The 22,342-nt window shown below is 29.8% G+C and overlaps 1 protein-coding gene across 1 annotated transcript in view; it reads right to left on the bottom strand.

Moving 5' to 3' along the window:
- Nucleotides 1–22,342, bottom strand: part of LOC135960871 (uncharacterized) — a 339,112-nt gene that overhangs the window by 61,837 nt on the left and 254,933 nt on the right. Inside the window, exon 11 of the mRNA XM_065512271.1 lies at nt 8,819–8,967. Within this exon, the coding sequence (XP_065368343.1) occupies nt 8,819–8,967 (149 nt within the window). The remainder of the gene's footprint in view (nt 1–8,818; nt 8,968–22,342) is intronic.

Below are 22,342 nucleotides of genomic sequence, written 5' to 3'. Positions count from 1 at the left end.
ATGTAGAGCGCTCTCGCTGGAATACGATTTACTTCAGAGTATCCGAAATTGGCCTAAAAAGATGAACAGTTCTTTTGGGGTGGAATCCATATGTTGCCAGAAAGATGGGAAATGGTCATAGCTAACATTGGGTAATACTTTGAATAAATATATATTTTACAAATTTTTCAAAATAAAACCTAAAAATTTTAAAAAATTCACGCATTTTTAATTCATACACTGAGCAAACAGATCCGTAATAGCAACCGAATTTGTTGCCAATCGAAAGATTCGGTTGCACACATAGAATTTTTCGGTTCTATCAACAGAACGTCAGTTGATAAAGAAGAATTTCGGTTGAAGCAACCAAAGTTTATCCCTTCTAAAATTTTGTAGCCACAGCGGTAAAATTCGGTTACTAAGGTAGAATCATTCGATTGGGAACAAATTCGGTTGCTAAAACAAATCTGTTTTTTCTGTGTACACACAATATTATCCATTTAAAATTAAGTAAGGATCGATCCAAAATGAATTAGAGAGCCCAGTCCTCCTTTCGATATGACTATAACGAGTTTTGTTCAAACAAAAATTACCAAATTTTATAAAGATCGGTAAGGATCGCAGCTCTCATATTATTCTCACTCTCTCTATGTGAGAAATTCTGCCTAAGTATGTTCAGCATGAACTAAAATTGTATAGATATAGTGATCACTAATTACCTTCGCATCCACTGGACTTTTTTTTAAAACAGTAGCTAAACATATCTATACATTTACAAAAAATGTTTCCCCGTTAAAGGTAAGCACACCAAGCTCATCAACATTATTTCATATTTTGCACAGGAAAAATACAAAAGAAACATTAAAACAAACCCCCAAGAATATTAAAAAAAATTTATTTTTTTATAGTTTGCTTTTACCTCCGATTTTCTTACTCTATTTTACCTGACAATACATTTAACCAGATTTGTTTTTTCTATACAACCAAAAAACAAACAAAAAAAAAAAAACCAGCAGCCAAAAAAATATGAGAAAAAAACTGGCAAAAACCACAAGATTTAATAAATTTAAAAGCATGTTTTTCACGTTTATTTCCGACTGTTGCTGTATTTTTTTTTTGCACTCTTGTCCGAAAAAAAGAAACTAAAAACTTTTCTGCAGTATCTTTATATTGTATATTATGTATTACTTAGTATCTGTGTGGGTAGTTAAATGATTTTTATATATTAAATATACGTGTTTTCCCTTTTTTGCTGGCCCATTCCAACCGCACCAATGAGAGTAAATGAAATAGAATTGTTACATCTCAGTTGTCTTAATTTTTAAGCAGATAATTAATGGTGAAAAAAACTTTTCAACCAAAATATCTACTTAAATAATGTTGTTAATGAAAAAAAAGAGGAGCTGAAATATGTGTATAAAAGTTTTCGTTTATTTTTAGAAATATGTAGGTACTACAACTATTCCTAAGTATACTTAAATATTACTTTTAGATTTGAAAGTAAAGTTGTAATGAATACTTTTGACATTTAGTTGGATGATATAAAGTTTTTCCACAGATGACAAAGTGCATGTTGTCTGATGTAATGTAAATAATTATTTTATTTATAATTATCAACATTTAGTATTGCTTTAAGTTCGCTCTCCAATTTGTAAATGACAACAAATTTAGAGCCTCTAAATCAGTGGTTAACATAAAAAGAATCTGGAACATTAATTATAATAAAATGTAATGCACTATCTTTCCCTGTTGTAATCTGACCAGGTATAAATTGTGATTTTTATATATTTTTTTGATCATTTTTACGATTTTCGTTGACATTTGTACTGTCAATATCGGCACCTGTATGTTGTGAGTGCCGACCACTGCTCTAGAAAACTGACTTTAATTTAGCTTATCTTACAATAGTTTACACAGATGATCATTATGAAAACTATCCCAAATATAGTGATATTTAAAGCAAACAATGTTTTAAAGAATTATTAACGGCATTTTTGTTATATTTATCAGTGATCAAGTGAAATTCCAGAAGATCATTCGTATGGGGTCTAGATATAATCATGACACTATGTCCACCAGTTTCAATGGGGTTTGTTCCTGGACCAAAAATAGACATATTTGGTTAAAAGGTTTTAATGGACAGACTGAAGTTCATAGTTAAATCACCTCAGAAAGTCATTCTGTATCAGACATTACAATTTATCGTTTTCACTATAAAAATGTTGCTGCAACATTTTTCCCTATAAACATGTTGCTGCAACATTTTTCCCTATAAACATGTTGCTGCAACATGTTTCCCTATAAACATATTGCTGCAACATTTTTCCCTATAAACATGTTGCTGCAACATTTTTCTCTATAAACATGTTGCTGCAACATTTTTCCCTATAAACATATTGCTGCAACATTTTTCCCTATAAACATGTTGCTGCAACATTTTTCTCTATAAACATGTTGCTGCAACATTTTTCCCTATAAACATGTTGCCGTAAAATTTTTCCCTATAAACATGTTGCTGCAAAATTTTCTATATAAACATGTTATTGCAGCATTTTCTATATAAACATGTTGCTGCAACATTTTTCCCTATAAACATTTTGCTGCAGGATTTTCCATATAAACATATTACTGCAACATTTTTCCCTATAAACATGTTGCTGCAAAATTTTCCATATAAACATGTTGCTGCAACATTTTTCCCTACAAACATGTTGCTGCAGGATTTTCCATATAAACATATTGCTGCAACATTTTTCCCTATAAACATGTTGCTGCAAAATTTTCCATATAAACATGTTGCTTCAACATTTTTCCCTATAAACATGTTGCTGCAGCATTTTCTACATAAACATGTTGCTGCAACATTTATCCCTATTCAAATGTTGCTGCATCATTTTTCCTATAAACATGTTGCTGAAACAGTTTTACTATAAACATGTTGCAGAAACACTTTTACTATAAACATATAGCTGCAACATTTTTCACTATAAACATGTTGCTGTAACATTTTTTACATTAAAAATGTTGCTACAGCATTCTTTCTATAAACATATTGCTGCTAAATTTCCACTATAAACAAGTTGCTCCAACATTTCTCACTGCAAACATGTTGCAGCAAGATTTCAAACTATAAACATGTTGCTAAAACATTTTCTATAGATGTTGCAACAATTTTCATAAAAAGTTGCTACATTATTTTTTTTCTTTAATGTTGTTGTAACATTTTTTTAATTGTAACAATGTTGTGAAACATATTTCACTATAAATATGTAGCTGCAAAATTTTTTACTAAACATGTTGTCCCAAAATGTTACACTATACACAATAGTCTGCAACATGTTTTCTATAAAGATGCTGCAACAATTTTCATAAACAAGTTTCTTCAACATGTTTTACTGTAATCATGTTGTTGCAACTTTTTTTATTCTAAAATGTTGTGAAAGGGTTCCCTTTGTTAACCACTTTATCCATCTATGCGCTCGCATTTCAAAAAAACACCAAACATCCGTGTAATATTATTTGAAGTAGATGAAAATGATTGAGTAATTTTATTAAATTTTCAAAATTTACATGGAACTATAACAAGCTATTGAAATATGTCCCAACATGTAATTAGCCAATAATAAATTTCTGCTGAAATGTTAAACCGCTTAATGTTTTGTTCCAGGAAATAGAAATTTTCATTATATGATAAAACATTGCAGAAATTAAAACGATTTTTATATTTCTTTGAAATGGCTGTGACAGTTGGCAATTGCTTTGTGGAAATCTAAAAACCATTTTAATTTAAAAGCGTGGAATCTCTAACAAAAATCAACATGTAATTTGGTTTAATTTTGTGTTTATGTTCACTTGAAATTCACACATATCCCTTTGGAATACAACGATTATACGAGTACCAGACGATAAAAGGAAATGTGTTTTTTAGCAGATAAAATTATAAATATACGTACTATATAAAAAAATGCTAAAATGTTTTAGTACCACTATAGTGTTTCTACATTTATTTACAGAATTGACTCATTTTTACACACTTGCAGCACTTCAGTATCTTTTGAATTAATCCTGAAGCTCGTTTTGCGAATTCTTTATACTTAGACAGAACAAATAGAAAAGTGGCAAATAAATTAGTTGGTTTTAACACCAGCTCTTGAGATTGAAAAAAGACCTCCTCCTCCTCCCTCACATATAAATACTTATTCATACATATTTTCAATTTCGTAATAACACACATAATCATTTTCTATTTTAACATTGAAAAGACGAACCAAAAAAATACAAAAAATACGTATAAAAAAAGAAGCGTATGAAAAAGTGGAAAAGAATATTTCACATTTCATTGATTGCAGAAGTTCTGCTGCTTGAATCTTTTTTGTTGCCATACGTATGAAAAAAAAAATAAAGTGCTGGCAATATTTTTATTTCTCTATAAAGGAGAGAAATAAAAAAACCATAATGTTGTTTTATTACACGGTCCTACAGTATGCTAGACTGGGTATAAAGAATACAAAAAATAAAAATAAAAAATAACGAAAATAATATTTATATCCATAGAGAGTGGAAAAAGAAATCAAGGACATTGACGTTGTTAAAGTGAAGTAGGATCTGCTATGCTATTCTATTCACAATTTACTCGTACTTACAAAACGTACGGGCATATAGATAGATAGATATTGGTAATAGTTAGAATAGAATATAATTGTATGGCTTCGCAAGGCATGTAAGAGTGAGTTGTACTTGCTGTAGTATGTGGAACAGACGAATATTCAAAGCAACCAAATCATCATCTTTAGCACTATTATCATGAACAACATCATCATCATCATCATCGTCCTCAACTGATGCTATTTTGGCATTTGTTTGCAAAATGCAATAATGCTACATTAAAGAGCATCTTTAGATGCTGAAATGTGTTTTCCAGCACAAATACAATCATCCATCCCAGTGGTGCAAGTATTTTCTAGCGATAAAAAGGAAACAACAACAGCAGGAAAAGCAATATGTTCACTTTCGAGGAGTAGAGGCATTTTACTTTAATTTAAAATAGAGTCTATGGGATTTTCAGAAGTGTGTAAAATACGAACAGACATGAATATAAATTTTCCCAAAAAAAAAGGAAAGAACTAAGTTAGAAACCCAAAAAAGACGAGCTAAATATGAACAGCTGAAGAAAAATTTATAAAAAAATATAAAAAACCTTAAACTGTAGCAATATTTAAAATATATAAAAATCATTTAAGAGACAGTGGGTTTAAAGGTTGTTGATACGATTTTCTCATGACAAAAATGTTGGAGGATCATTGTAACATAATGAAGAAAAATCAATGACACACATCGGTGTTTTTCTCGTCTTAATTTTATTTCAGTCGACGAATTTACGCAACGAATGTTTACCGACGAATTTGTTGTACTATGCGAAATTCGTCCCAATTGTGTTCATTCCAATAAACCAACAAAAGTTTTGCTCATAATGAGAACAATTATTAAAGCGAATAGTTTTAAGATGCTTAAATATCCGCGTGTACAACAGCGAAATGAAGTTCTAGTCAAATTCTCCACAATGTTTAGTTTTCCTCATATATACATTTATGATATAGTAAAAAAAAATACAAATTTGGATCCTGTAAAGATCTGTCAGTATAGTCCCATAACAGTGGAGAAATCTGTTGAATACCATTCAACTTTCTATATAATCTTTAATGATTTTGATAAAGCGTTGGATAAACTGCAACACCAAGCTATCTGGAACGCTCTTTAATGTGAGGTAGTGCTACACAAAATTATAAATTTAACATGTAAGAGTTCTACATTCGGCTGTATTGAATTTTATATACCCTTCAACCTTTATGTCAACAGCAGAACGGCTTTACGCACGTCAACAACAACATACCTGGGTATGTTCATACGTTTTGTATGGTGAATGGCTGCCGTTAGCATAAAAATGCTAATATCTAACTCGTTTGTTGGAATTTCTGTATTATTTTTTTTTAATTTGTTAGAAATAGGCAAAAGGTTCAAAAATTTTATGATAACCAGTTTTACCTTTACCTTTACATTTAGTCATTGTTTTTTATTGAAAAAGTGGTTGTGTAGGTATTACAAAATATGCTTTTTATTGAGTTTTTGCAAAGATACAAATTTTTCAAATTAAAATAATTTTTTTATTTATCAATAGTTTTTAATGAAATTTTACAGTTATATAGACTTTTCTATTAGATGTAGAAAAATAAAAACAAATTTTGAAATTTATAATCAGGAATCCCGTAATTTCCCAAAAAATTTTGAAAAATCCCAAAAATGGGATTTTTTAGTTTTTTTGCGGGGTTATCGGAACCCTTTACAAAATAATTAAGAACATATTTGGTCATCTAAAATAGGTTACCTTATTTTGATATCGACTATGCGATTTGAGAATTTTTGCCCTAAATTTGAATTGTACATAAAAAATAGGCGTTAGTTATTTGAATGGACATGGTCCCCTACGTATCAAGAATTTTTAATTTTTCTTTTCATTTCATTTAAAATATTTAGTGTAAAGTTAGCTTTTCAAAAAGTATAAATTCCTAATACTTCCTTAGAAATATTTTAGATAACTTAAAAATAAAAAATAAATACTTTTTTCCTAAAAACTAGAGAAAAATCGCGCTTTTAAATTTTTTTAAATTGAAATACATATAACTTTGGAGTCCGTCACGATTTTTAAATAACTGCTTTTTTGTTTGACATATACATTTGTTCTTAGTAAAGAATGGAGAAAATCGGGATATATTTGGACCCGCTGTTATCAAAAATGTGGAGTAGGGTGGGTGAAAACGTTGAAAAAATGCTATACTTTTAAATTGTATCATTTTATTTGCATACGTTTTACTGTGGATACCCAGGTATGTATGCCGTTGACGTAAGGGTGCAACTTTGTAAATGGGCTTTATCTTCCAAACGGGTGATCCTATTCTAACCACGCTTGGGACAATTGCGGTAAACAGTTTTGGATAGGATATCAACAAATTTCAAGTCGATCCGATTATCCAATTCAGAGCTACAAATGCAAAAATGCAAAACATACCCAGGTATGTTGCCGTTGACATAAAGGTTAAGATACAAATTGATAAACTTTTGTTTGGAAAAAATAAATTTTTTTGTAAAAGATCCCATTGCTAAATAAAAATTTTAGGTGAAAAACAAATTTTCCGATTTTGATCCATTTTTATACCCTTCACAATGAATGGTATATATATGTTTGTCATTCCATTTATAATTTCTGCATTTTTCATTTGTGACCCCACAAAGTATATATACATTCTGGATCGTTATAGATAGCGGAGTCGATATAACCATGTCCGTCTGTACGTCTGTATGTTGCCATTAACTTTCCTTAGCCTTAGCCTTAGGAAATAAATTACATACATTATTCACACATATCGAGAATTCTCCCGGTAGCTATTTAAAATTGAGACAATCGGCCCACAAATGGCTGAGATATAAGGAAACAATTCGGGATTTAACTTATTTTTTATCTATATCTGGATTACAGATGATATGGATATCCAATAATAAATAATTTGAAGACCTTTGCAATGACGTATATAAGGCTAAGGTAAGTCGCACCTGCAATGGGTCAAAATCGGGAAAAATATTTTTTACCCTTAATTTTTTTTGTTATGAAACTTTTTTCACAAATAAATAAAAAAAATAATAAATTTCTTAAAAATTTAAAATTTTTTTTTTTAATTTTAATTTTTTTCTTCAAAAATTAAATTTTTTTTTTTTCAAATTTTTTTTTTTAAAAATTTAAAAAAAATGATGAAATAAATTTAAAAAAAAACAAATTTGCCATAAAATTCTTTTCTCTAATAAATTACAAAAAAAAATTAGTTAGAACTATTTATACAATATTTTATCAGGATTACTGCATAATAAAAATATTTATGACTGCTCAAACAGTATTCCGGGGGTAAATTTGTATGGGGCTAGGTAAAATCATGGCCCTTTTTTAATACCAAATATTCCTTAGCAACAGAGAGTATTTCAGGAAAATTTCCTTTTGTTTGGGCGCTATCGTGTATTCAACAGACAGACGGACAGACGGACGGACAGAGCTAGATCGTCTTAGAGGATCTTGAATATATGTATACTTTTGTGGATCTGCGATGAATATATAGATGTATAACAAACGGAATGACAAAATCAATATACCCCTTATCTTTATTGTTGGTGGTTTTAAAAACAATAGCAAAAGCCATCCATCGCCTTACTAATGGTTCACGGTAAAAAGCATATTTTATTAATATTATAGAGTACAGATTTTTCCTATACTTTTTTTAAAAAATAAACTTTTCTAAATATTTGCCATATTTAATTCCACTGTCCATTATAGCTACAGCAGCACAAAATATGTCTATACACCAAAAATAAAAAAAATAAAATTGAACAAATTTAAAACTTTTCATTCTTTGAATACAAATGACCTCAATGGAGAAAAATTTAATACAATCATCGAGAAAGAAAAACAGAATCTAACACAAAATAGTTTCCAAAATTTATTACATTTATTAGAGTAAATGTAAATGTCTGTGGTGTGGTGTTGTGTTGTGTAAAATAAATGAAAAACGTGTAATAAATTAAAGATTTAAACAACATAAAAAATATACTTTTAGAAGAATCTTTTTTTTTTTTTTTGGAAATTTAAGGTGAAAGAAAAATAACCTTAAATACAAACATTATATTTATATTTGTGTTTTTTGTTAAGATAAGATAAAACACCAACACAAGTGTAAGAGTGTTAAGAAGGAAACGGAAAGAAAAGAGATTGGAAAACATGATGGCTGGGTGATAGACTTACCTGTCTGCTTGTGCTGCTGATCCAGAAGCCGGTTTTAGGCTTTTAATTGCTTTCAGCCACTTTGTTTTCATCGATGGCGCAGTGGCTGCCGAAAATTTACGTTCGCCGCGCGGTGAACCCGGATCAACTTTACTCACAAATAGTTCTTTCTGCAATAAACGAAAAAGAATGCAAAATTAAGAAGCAAATAACATACATACTTTTTATATATAAATAAATAAAACTTTTTATTTGAGTAAACTACAAACAAACAAACAGTATTTTATAGAGTGGTTATGACCCAAAATTTCCTTTGCTGATTTTCAACGTTAACTGTACTATGCAACGCAGCATAGTAAATGTTTGTTTTGCTGTAAGATTTTTTTAACATCCACTCTAACACAGTCATTAACTTTTGCCAAAAAAAAAAACAAAAGTTTACGATTCTTATTTTTTTCCAGCAATTTGTTTGTTTTTGGTACAATATTTGTCGAACATTATCATTAACGTGTATAAAATGTACTACTAGTTGCCAACAGAAAGTAAGTATGAAAAAACAACAAGAACACGCCAAAAAAACACAGGGAAATTATGAGTAGAGAAAATGAGAACTCATTATAAAATTATGAGGGTGATTAAAGCTGTTTTAGTATCTTTACATACCATAAAATACTGCACATACACAGACAAGCTGGGTGACAGACAGACGGACGGACAGACAGACAAAGTAGTTTTTACTTGCCAACAGTAGTAGATGGGAAAACTTTTTCTTTGGCTTCATTTTTTATGCTTTAGCTTTTATATTCATACTTAAGTTTTGCCAGTAAAGTTTTTGGTTGTAGATACTTGTAAATTTGCTTGTAATGAGTTTGTAATTGACCATCATAAACTGCAACGTATGAGCAATATTAATTATTATTATTACTATTAATAACACTCATACGTTTAAGGGAGACCAATTGATGGGCAGCTGTAAAGTTGAGCATAATTAATGAGATGTCCTTCGTAAAGGTCAGACATAATTGCTAAAACTCTTTAGTTAGTGTTCTTTGAAATTAGTAATTGAATGGAGGCGGTTATAAGTTTGCATGGAAATCTTATAAAGTAAAAACCATGATACAATACATAATAATAAACTATGGAGGTTTTGGAAAATAAATAGCCTAAAAGCCTACTTTATATTATTGTTTGTTTGATTTCATTTGAAATACAAGTTTTTCTATTAATTTATTTAATAATTCATTTAATTAATTGTTGTATTTATTTACAAATTTAAGGCTAATTAGCAATTTAATATTAATTATATCTAATTGACCTACAATACCTCAAACTGCAACAATAAATAAAACTAATCCTTGTGCCTTAAATTTCATTCAAAAAGTAGCATTTAATTTGTAATTTACAAATAAAAATCCTCATTAGTTTGCAATTAAAAGCAAATATTTATTAATTTTAATAATTAAATAAATTCGCATAAGCCAAAAATAGAAAAATAAAATGACCAAAAAAAGGAAAAACACTCCATAAAGCCACTACAATGTAACAAAAATAATTAAAAATATATATGCAAATTTCCTTGGATTGATATTGTAACTGAAGGTGTGTGTGTGTGCCAGTGTGTTATGTAATTAATAAATAATTAAATTTTATGAAAAATAAACAACAATTACACAAACAAGAGCCAAACAACTGAAATATGTATAAACAAACATATTGAACAATTTTCAATTAGCGCGCGTTGGCATTTATTAGTACAGCCAACAGCATTTAACCAACCAGTCAATGTGTTTCTATGTAGGTATGTAAGTATGGATGTGTCAGATGTCACCACAAAATGTAATTAATAATTTGAGTCTTATTGTTGTTACACTGTGGCTGTATGCATGTGGACCCAACTAATGAAGTGATAAATAAATATGCATTTACCAACACAAACGCACTTGCTCGAGAGCATTTAATCACACTTATAGTCCAATACAAATGCTTGTGCATTTACCTGACTAATACACACAGGCAAACAGTTTGTGCAAACTCAGAGAGTAAAGGCCCTACAAACATAGGCAAACAACATTGCACTAATGCAGTTGCTGCACTCAAATGTGTGTGTATATTTACACTCGTATATATATAGAAATGTACAACAGTTAGCTGGCAGTTAACAATTTTATAAACTTTTATAGCAACAATATGTTGCGTGTTAAATCGCACACATTTATAGTAATTTTTCAAAGAAACACACACGAGCTCTAAATTATGGATTGCAGGTAATACAGTGCTGAGACCATTTTGATTAGGAAAATCAAAAATTTTGGAGATGTCATGTTTTTCTTTTTGGGTTCGAAATAATAAAAATTAGTAACACATTTCGGTAGACAACATATCTAAGATTAACGTGCTTTGACGGCCTAATCATAACACCGGATAGAATCAATGCTTCTTAACCGCGATTGTATGACTTACATGGAACATACTATTGGCAACTTTTGATACACTGACTGCCAGATCAATGCACAAATCTCTTGCCCGAGAGCTCGGGCTATATAATCCCTGCCATCATTAGTAGCTAGCAATAACAAAGCCCAGGACAATTATCAAAGCAGCAACATCCGACCTGGTAAGCCAGTCCGATATATGATTTTAGACTGCAAAAGCTCCCTGTCAATAAAAGTCAAAGTGAGTGTTTCTGACACCACATAAATACAATAGAGCTCACGAATGCCACCACTACACTACGTTTCCTGAGCACTGAACCAACTGCTACTTTTAATGGTCCATTTATTTCGGCTAACTGTACCTAGTTTCCATAGCGTGGTCACTTAATCATCCATTCAAGACAAAGTCCTGGGGCTAACTGGATTCCCGCTGTACCAGATAAACAATCAAGTCAGCAACGAATTTAAAAAATGTAATTCCTACCAGGCATGGGTTTCACATACCTCAGGGACCCCGGCTTCGCTCCACATTTTCCCTTGAGGTATAACATCAAGGTTTGGAGCTTCACCAAGCTTCACCATATTTCCTTTTAATATGTTGCTGCGACATACATATAGTTGCTACTGACATATTTCCCACAATTTGCAAAGTGATTTCCACATATTTCTGCTACATTTTGCTGCCAAATTGTTTCTATAAACATGTTGCAACATTTATACTAAACATGTTACATTATAAACTAATTATTTTACATTATAAACATGTTGATGCAAGATTTTACATTATAAACTAGTTGATGCAAGATTTTAAGCTTGGTGCTGCAACATTTTATACTATAATCATGTTGCAGCAACATTTCACATTAAAAACATGTTGCCGAAACACGTTTCTGCAATATTTTACATTAAAAACAAGTTGCAGCTACATTTTACTCTAGAAACATGTTGATGGAACATTTTACACTATGAACATGCTGCAACATTTTACACTATAGACATGTTGCTGCAACATTTTACTCTATAAACCTGTTGCTGAAAAATTTTACATTATAAACATGTTGCCGAAACATTTTACTCTACTGACATGTTGCTGCAACATTTTACACTACAAACATGTTGCTGCAACATTTTACACTATAAACATGTTGCTGACAAATTTTACATTATAAACATGTTGCCGAAACATTTAACTCTACTGACATGTTGCTGCAACATTTTACACTACAAACATGTTGCTGCAACATTTTACACTATAAACATGTTGCTGCAACATTTTACACTAAAACATGTTGCTGCAACATTTTACACTAAAACATGTTGCTGCAACATTTTACGCAATAAACATGTTGCTGCAACATTTTACACTATAATCATGTTGTCGCAAAATGTTACACTATAAACATGCTGCCGCAACATTTTACTCTATAAACGTGTTGCTGCATAATTTACATAGTATGTTCCTGCAACATTTTACTTTATAAACATGTAGCTGTAACATTTTTCACAATAAATATATATTTATTGTTTTTTATTTTTTAGATTTTTTGATTTTTGACTTCTAACACTTTTACTGGCACACATACGAATGTTTGATGTAGTGTAGTCAGGTGAAAGTGTATGTATTAAGTTACTTGTATGTTAATGGTGGTTGAGGCGGCTGTGGCAACATTGATGGCATGTAATATTCAGTTTGCATTTAAGTGTCTGGGGAAAACACTAGAAAATTTGTTTAAGGTTATCAGTTTAAATTTGCTACCCTACCTCCCACATCCAAAACAGAAAACAGAGATTTAATTTAAAGAATTAAGATAAAATTATTATTAATATAAAATTACATAGATTTTAATTGATACAATACGAGTATGTATTAAAACAAGTAGTGTATTTAAATGTATTTGCAGCAAAATGTTTTAAATGAATTTTATTTAATTAAATTTATCTTTAACAGAAAATCAAATTAAAAATTTCTAATCAATTTCAATTTCAGCTAAATGAACATTGTTTTAGTTTTATTTCAGTTGGCTTTTCAACGGAAGTTAAACAAAACCGCTTGGTGGGTGATGCGCAGCAATGTGTTTTAACTGTCTGTCTGCCTGTCCGTCTGTCTGTTGTAATCAAAACTAAAATATGTAGTTTGGATGCTTGTCAGTATTTTGTTTAATACTTTTTACTACATGATGTTTTCAAATATGTATTTTTCTATCCTGTGGCAGTTAACTGTCTATCTGTCTTTCTTGCTGTCTATCTGTTGTAACCGCCTAAATGAAATTCAGTAAATGTTTGGTTTTGTTTTAAAATTCCTTTTGATTTTTTAGATTTTTTTTTTAAATATGGGTTTTGGTTTTATATGTGGAACAGTTTTGAGTTCGCACTGAAGGAGATTGAGATAAATTCTTGTTTTGCTTTAAAATGTCACTCTCGTTTAAATGTGAATGCGATTTTAAAGAGTAATGTAATTGGTTTTTGTTGTTTTTGCATCCTGCACGTCTAAAGTTTGTTTAGATGATTGTCAAAACATTAAAAGTTTTATAAATTGTTTAAAACAGCAAAAAATAAACAGGATTAAATTCGCCAGAGAATAAAAACGAAATTATTTAATGGAATTTGTAGTTTCTTTAATAAATTAAATAAATAAAATGTAATTTCAAAATATGTAATTACTTGAAAAATCAAGACTAAAATGTCATGAATTTATTTGTGGAATACTTTTGCCATCATTAACATTAAAATAATGTGCTTGAGAGCTGAGTTGGCAGTTTTATTTGTTTAAAATTGATTTGAGTTATAAAACAGACTGACAGTGAGTGCAAAGGTTGAGGGAGAGCGAGGGAGTAAACTAAATGTCAAAGTACATTTGTTACACTAATGCAATCATATTTATTTCTATATTGAGGATTTTTATTTAATAACACTTGTATGAAATTTTTGCTTGGCTGTTTGAGTGAGTGAGCGAGTGAGTGTATAAATAGTTTTCTATTTGATTGTTTGCAGTTATAGTTTCTTAAACCTACAATGTAGGTGAACTGCTTTTTGCGTAAGTAAGTAAGTAAGTGAGTGAGTGTGTGATTTTGCTAGATTGTTATTCGATTTTGAAATTCTTGTACTGGCATCCGTTAGATGCTTAACAAATATCTAACATTTCTTTACTGCCATATATACATATATATCTTTTTATTTCTGTCTTATTCAATCTCGTTCATTGTTTTCGTTTATCTTTGCTGGATTCTTGTTGTTTTTTGTTTTCATCTCTGCGTTTACATTCTGTGCAAGTATTAACATTTAATTTCGTTAAGTGAGTAGATAAATGTTTGAAATATTTGGCATTTTATGGAATACTAAGAACAGACTTTTTATGTTGAAGTTGTGACTGTAAGACTGTAAAGACGAATGGAGGGAGCGTAATAAGAAAAAAATAAATAAATGAGTTGATGTTGATGTTGATGTTGTAAAAGCATTTCAAATATTCTAAATAGTTTTTTTTTTATTTTTTTAATCAAAGTCTTGTATATTTTTTGGTTTTTAATATTTTTGAACTGGGAAAATGATGGAGAAGTCATGAATTATTGGGGAATTAAATTACTTTTTCCGAAATCCTTAAATTTTAAAGCTCGAGTACCTCAAAATTATTGAAAATTGCAACATTTCAGAAGCCAACGTCGTCTATATCTTTATTAGTTACAGTTTCCTAATGATGAAAAATATAAAGACATTATTGAATCGAAAATTATATATTTTTTCTTTTTTTAATTTTTATACCTAAAAAGAACTAAATTTTTTTTTAGTATTTTGGCCAGTGAATTTCTTAATTGTGAGTTCCTTAATTATAGTAATTATGATTCGTTTAATTCATATAAGTAGTGGGCGGATTTATAAGCAAATACACATTTACAGGTCAACAGAAAAAAAGGCTACCTAAGTACAAAAATTGCAAAATTTTTCAATTCTAAGGAGAAATTTTTTTTAAAATTTTTAAGTATAATTATAAATTAGTTAGATATTATTTAAATAAACTTAGAAAAATTTTAATTTATTTAACCTTTAATCGGTTTATATATTGTGTTTCAATCCACTCAGTAGTTACGGAGTTATAATAACAAATTGAAGCAAAAACAAGTAAGAGAGCTACATTCGGCTATGCCGAATCTTATAAATTATTCACCAAATTATACTTAAAAATAAAAATTCTAAATATTTTTTTAAACAAAATTTTTTTTTGCAGTTTTTCATTTTTTACAAAAAAAAAATTTTCGAATTTTTTTTTAAAATTTTTTAAATTTAAAAAAAAAAATTTTCTTTTTCGGGTTAAAATTTTTTCCGATTTCGACCATTGTAGGTCCAACTTACTATGGTTTTATATACGTCATTGCAAAGGTCTTTGAAATATCTATCATTAGAAATCCATATTGTCTATATTAATGACTTAGTAATCCATATATAGATCAAAAATAGGTCAAAAATCGTGGTTGTCCCGGTTTTTTGCTCCATTATTTATGGACCGATTTTGCTGATTTTAAACAGCAAACTTCTCGAAAGCATGTCTGACAGAATTATTGAAGATTTGGATCCCGAATATATCTGGGGTCTTCAGAAAATTGATTTCAACAGACAGACGGACATGGCTTAATCGACACATTTTGCTTAAAAAAAAAAATATTGAAATGGTAACAGTAAACATGTACAACTATGTTTTTTTGCTCTGGGTGTGAATAATTTCTTTTAAATCTTAAATCGATTAGTGAATTACTGCGTTTCAGCTTATATTTTTAAAAAGAAATTCCTTGTCATCACATTTCCAAACTTCAAAGCTGATTTAACTGCTCTTTTCAGAGTTAATCTATTATATAAAGTGTCAGAACAATGTAACTCGCACTCTTCGCAAAAGGTAAAAAACACCCAAATCTAAACAAACCACGAGTGCTGGAAGCCATAATAGATTTTCATTCCAACTTAAATTTATTAATAAAATTCTTTTGTCTTTTCCATGTTGAAGTGTGCTTTCAGTCTTCTTTTTTTAAGTTTTGTTAACAAGAGCAAATAAAAGTTTATAATAATGATTGACTTTTTCTCTAATTTGCAAATAGAAAAATATTTGTTAAATAAGCAAAATCACAAACAAACAAAAAATAGCATTGTTAGAAAATTCCTTGAAATCTTGAAATTTATAAATCTTTTAGTTAAATGGTAGTATTGAGCAAGTTTTCAAAGTTGAAGTGTTTATTTTATGTTTATGTAAATATGACATTTAGTTGACTCAAATGCCAAAAGTTCTAACTAACTTTTTAATAACTTTACAGCAATAGTAAAATAAGTACAATAATAAATATAAAGTTTTTTTTTTTGAAGTAAAAATAAAATATTTTTAAAGAATTGGTTGTATTATCATATATAATTTTTATTTTAATTGTTAAGATTTTTTCTGTAAATATATTGAAATGTCAGTTAGATCTTTTTTGCTACTTATACCCCAGCAGATCTAGGATACTGTCCCGAACTAGTGATTTTACCTATCATTTAGGGTGACAGCTAGTTACGTGCCTAGTTATTTTAACTTGTCCTTAGCCCTTTTGGATTACAGTGAAACATTTAAAGTGACTACACTCTAGATTACTTAGAGACACTTAAGTGACAATTGACTTCATCCTAGATTACCTGCGATGTATAAAGTATCCAATATATAAATCGGAGGCTGCCAAGTGATCAGACATTAGTGACAATTACTGTCTATAAGGGATACATGGACTACTTGCTTAAATGCTGCGACATAGTATGAAATTTATATATGGGGGATTTCAGGTCAATTTTTAAAATCGATGTCTTCCGATCGGGAAATTGTATATCTTGTGTTACAAAACATTTATTTTGAAATATATCCCACTCGCATCCCACTAAGCGACTAAACCCCTCTTAAAGGAATGGATATATGCTTTGTTTTGAGCGAAAAAAAAAATTTTAAAAAATGGCCCATTTTGGAAAAAAAAGTTAGATTTTGCCAAAAAAATTTCAAAAATTGTATGTTTTGAGTGACAAAATATTTATTTTGATAGATATTCCACTCGTATCCCCCTAAGCGACTAAAAGGGACTTCAAGGAATAAACCTAAGCTTTCTTTTCAGCAATAAAAAAAGAAATAAAAAAGGGCCCATTTTGAAAAAAAATTTCAACAAAGTTTTTAATTTTGCAAAAAAAGTCAAAAATAGCTTGTTTTGAGTTACAAAACATTTAATTTGATAGATATCGAACTCGCATCCCACTAAGCGACCAAATAGGCCTTCAAGGAAAATAGCTAAGCTTTATTTTAAGAAGCAAAAAAGGGCCCATTTTGAAAAAAAAGTTTTTGATTTCGAAAAAAAAATATTAAAAATTTTTTATTTTTCTTTTTTCGAAAGATTGAAGAAATAGCTATCAAAACTATTTGGGACACATTTTGCTAAGAACAAAATGTCAAATTTTGACCTCCTATAACTCAGAGTGTTCTTCACCGATCTTGTTGAAAAATTGTATCTGAATTACTATCCAATAGGTCTAACCTTGGTGCTAATTTCATCCCGATTTTAAAAATTGGTTCACTTGACATGAAATCCCACATTATATAAATGAGTTGAAAAGTGTTTGAATGTTGGAGGGTGTGAATTTCTGCCAGTAATAGTTGCTCAAGTAGTTTCATTAAGAAATGTTTGCATCTTTACTGTCTGTTGCTGTTGTAGCTGAATTATATTTAAACATGTACCAAAGAATCTAAAAACTAGAGTGAACAGAAATAACTATATCATACCACATTAAGACAACTATTAAGACTTTAAATCCAAGACAGATTTGCTGAAGAACTAGTGTTTTGTTACTTCCACTTGCTTTTTGTAATAACTTTATCATGTTTGTTTGTAGCATAACAATATGCTCGCAACTTGTAGTTAGAAGCACTTAAATAGCGCTAAACATTTAATAACTTGCAAGTAAGTAATGTAAGCAAAGTTATCATGGTAACCCACCTTAAATCTCCAACTTGGTTTAGTTTATTTTAGTTTGTTTTTTCTTGCTCATAATTTCCCTATCTCTAACGATGTAACTATGTATGTATGTGTCTTGAAGTCTGTCCAATTGTCTGACTACATGACGTTCATTTCATTTCATCAAATCATCATCAGCAGCAGCTGAGCAGAATTGTTGTTCATTGTTGTTAAACGTTTAATGTTGAAATCCCTTTCTTAACAGTTCAGTTTAAACTGTACAGACAGACAAACATAGTTTGTTAGAGTGTATGAGTGTGAAAATGAATGTGTGTGTGTCAGTGTGTTTTTTTGTGAATTTTTGTTTGCTTATAAACTGACAATGACAATGTACATATTTGACAACATTAGCAACCGTTGTTCGTTTATTTCTACATTCATTTCATGTTGTTCAAGCTTTTAAATCTCTTACAAGTAGTTACAGCAGTTACAGGGGGGTGTAACAAGGAGTACAGAAAGAAAGTAGTCAGTGTAAAAGTACCTGAAGTCAAAACAATAAAGAGAACAACTTTAAATATGAAGAAAATCAAAATTGTTGGAGAATCGTTGAAACGGAATTGAGTTTGTTTTGGGTTATGAAATGAAAAATAGGAAATTCCCCCCCAAAACTCGAAAAGTTTTCATATAAAAAGAGCAATAAAAAGAAAAATGTAGAACAAATTTTAATTTACCAAACCACCCCCCCTCTCCCAAATGGTTGACCTGGTTCCGCGCCTGCCCCTATCGATAGACCATAGAAAAAGTCTATGAATCCAAAATCTTAAGTTACTAATCTCTCTCTGTGTTACTATTTTTATATGCACAGAGCCATCTGCTAGTAGTTTCATGAAATATCTAACGGACAAACCTAGAATGTTGTATTTCCACAAAAATCACCTAGAGCTTTAAGCAGCTTTAATATTAAAGTTAGCAGCTTTAACAGTTAATGTTGTCTTACTTATAAATAATGTTAATAACACTTAGCAAAAGCTTTATTTTTAAGATTTTTTTTCAAAATTTTAATTTTTTTATCCACATTTCTGTTGATTCTGTTGATATGCTTAAACAACTACAAAATGGCATATGTGTCATAAAACAAAAAAATTTAAAAAAAAATTTAGTAAAATTCTTCAAAATTTTTGATTTTCCTCATATAGAGCAAAATTTACAGTTTAAATTGCTGATGTAATTTTTCGATGTCTGCTTTTGAGAGAGATGAAATCTAAAAAATCGCCAAAAACGTCCCATTTAAATTATGTACAGCAAGCATGTCAGCAGGTAAAGTCTATTTGTACAGAGTATACCTTGTTGACTAACTGTCTGACGTTATTTCAAACTGTGCTTCCGTCCGTCTTTCTGTGTGTTTGTATTCCTTGCTGCTTTGTAAATTGCTGCCAGCTAAAAATGTCAGTTGGTCCATTAACTTATTTCGTACCAACAACATTTACTAAGGATCATATATTTTGTTAGTTAACAAAAATTTTCGTTTGTTAAAGATGCAAAAAACTGCAAAAGACTTGTTGTGCCAAGGTATTTTTATATCCATCACTAAAATCATAGGATGTGTGTTGATTTTATCTTTCCGTTTGTAACACATCGTAATATTCATTCAAGCATATATACTGAGAAAACAGATTCGTAGTAGCAACCGGAGGCTACATAGTTTTAGTTTGGTTACTTCAACTGAAATTCTTCTTTATCAATTGACCGAATCATTCGATTGGCAAACAAATTCGGTTGCTATCACGAATCTGTTTTCTGTGTGTATATATTCTGGGTCCTTATACAATTCTAAGACGATCTTAGAGTTTTACGATTTCTCATAGCACCAATACAAATGTATTCCCGATATATGGCTCTATAATACATTTAAGTCTATAGAATAGTGGCAGCTATAACAAATTTAGTATTTAAAATGATAAAAATAAATGTTTTTGTACAAAATGTAAAAAATATTGTTGTCATTATTATATTGGTGATGGGTGCATAATATTCGGCACTGCCAAATATATTTATCTTACTTGTTGTCTTAGCTTTAGTACCTTTTTTTAATGTTTCGTGAAGAAATTTTGTAATTCCTAAACTTTGCTCTATAAAGGATGTTATTTGCTTTGCAACACATTTCTTTATACACACATAGTTTAACGAGTCATAATTGTTAAACACTACAAACGAGAGTGTGTTTTAAAAATTCCGTTTTATTTTTTTTTTGGGGAAGAATTTTTAATTTAAAACAAATTGCAATTAAGTTGGCGTTTGGAAAAAAATAGCAAACGTTTTTATATAAAATGCTATGAAAGCGACCTCGTTTATAACAAAGACAACTTCATGTTTTAAATATTATAACAAATCAAACAAATGATATTGTCCCTCTAATATGTTTTAATCTGCATATATATGTATATAAAAATGAAATGGTCCATGTATGTAATGGTATCACGTGAGAACGGCTGGAGCGATTTAGCTGATTTATTTTTATTCTCTTCCAAATTTTCAGGATATGGTTTGTAAAGAAAAAAAAATCAAAAATTCCGGGTAAAACTCGGAAATTATTTTTTTGTGAGTTCAGTCAACTGTAATAAAAAACCTCCCTAAAGTATGCAGTACAAATTTATATATTTAATTTGCAAAGAAATAATAACAGGCGGGTTGGAGAAACTTGAAGAACTAACATTAAATGCTACCGGGCGAAGCCGGGACGGTCAACTAGTTATTAATATTAATCATACGCTCTCAGTAATACATAAATATATTTTAAAATAAAATTAAAGATTCCCGAATTGCACTATTTAAATTTTAAATGAAATAATAATAAGCTGCATTAAAAACCTACTTTAATCCTTTTTCAATCATAAATTACTAACTTATGGCCTTTTAATGTCTTTATTATTATCACCAGCATTAATATAAATTTCTATAAAATAATTATACACCTAATAAAAAGTAATAAAAATCATTGACACATAAAATTTTAATCCTTAATAATCATTAAAACTGATTTTACAGATCATGACACACATTCACAAAATCTCACACACTACTTGCATATCTGACCAGTTAGTTACAGATTTAATACACATGCAGACATACATATTCATATTCCTATTTATACATAAACGCAACAAATCGTGAGCACTTTTGATAGAGATTTAATTAACACACAATTAAAAATAATTGAAACAATCAAATGTTTCACACACATACTAACTAAACATGCAAGCACTTATCCAGCAGTTCTAGGAGACAGTCCCGAACTTGTGATTTTACCCATTATTTTGGATGGAAACTGGCTACGTGACTAGTTATTTTAACACGTGCATATCCTAAGGCGGTCAATTGACCCTTTTTGATTACAACGACACTGTTTAATAACTGGTGCAAAGTAGTCAATGCATTAGATTCACATACTGGTTAAATAGTGTCAGTTACCTTACTAGCTATTTAACTGGTTACTTGATCAGCAGGTGCTAAATGACCTCAAATAGTCAGCTAAAAAGACATATCATAGACAGTCTAATAAAGGATTGCTTGTAAACAAACCTTCCTCCGAAAAGTTTCCAATGGATTGGTTTCTAAAGTGCAGTACAAAATAAACGTTCAATGTGACTTCGCTATAGGTTACTAAGAGACACTAAAGTGACTATTGTTAAGCAAAAATAAATATAAACTGTATGAGAATTACATCAAAAAAATGTGTATAAAACAAGTTTGTTCATATTACTCACAAAACGTTTGAAGTAACTGTACTCCAGACTACTTAGAGATACTTAAGTGACAATTGTCTTCATGCTAGTTTACTTGGGTGTATAAAGTAACCAATTGTCTTCTCTCTGCACTACAAAGAGCACATACGTGTCAAATGACCAAAATATATAAATTGTAGTCAGCCAAGTGATAAGACATTTGCGACAATTACTTGGTCAATTCACAGGGTCTCCTATCAGTTATATTGTCATAATGTCCTAATATTTCACAACCCGGCTGTTCGACTTAACCGACTCTTTGGCGTTCCGCACAGGTTTCTGCTGGTTGGTTAAACATAGCATACAGAGTAGTATTATTTTAGGACATTTTTTGCTTGAAAAACCATAAAAACCATTGTGAAATATTAGGACATTAGGACATTATGA

Source organism: Calliphora vicina, chromosome 5 (assembly GCF_958450345.1).
Source record: "Calliphora vicina chromosome 5, idCalVici1.1, whole genome shotgun sequence".
Lineage (NCBI taxonomy): Eukaryota > Metazoa > Arthropoda > Insecta > Diptera > Calliphoridae > Calliphora > Calliphora vicina.
This window is presented reverse-complemented; position numbering and strand designations above follow the sequence as displayed.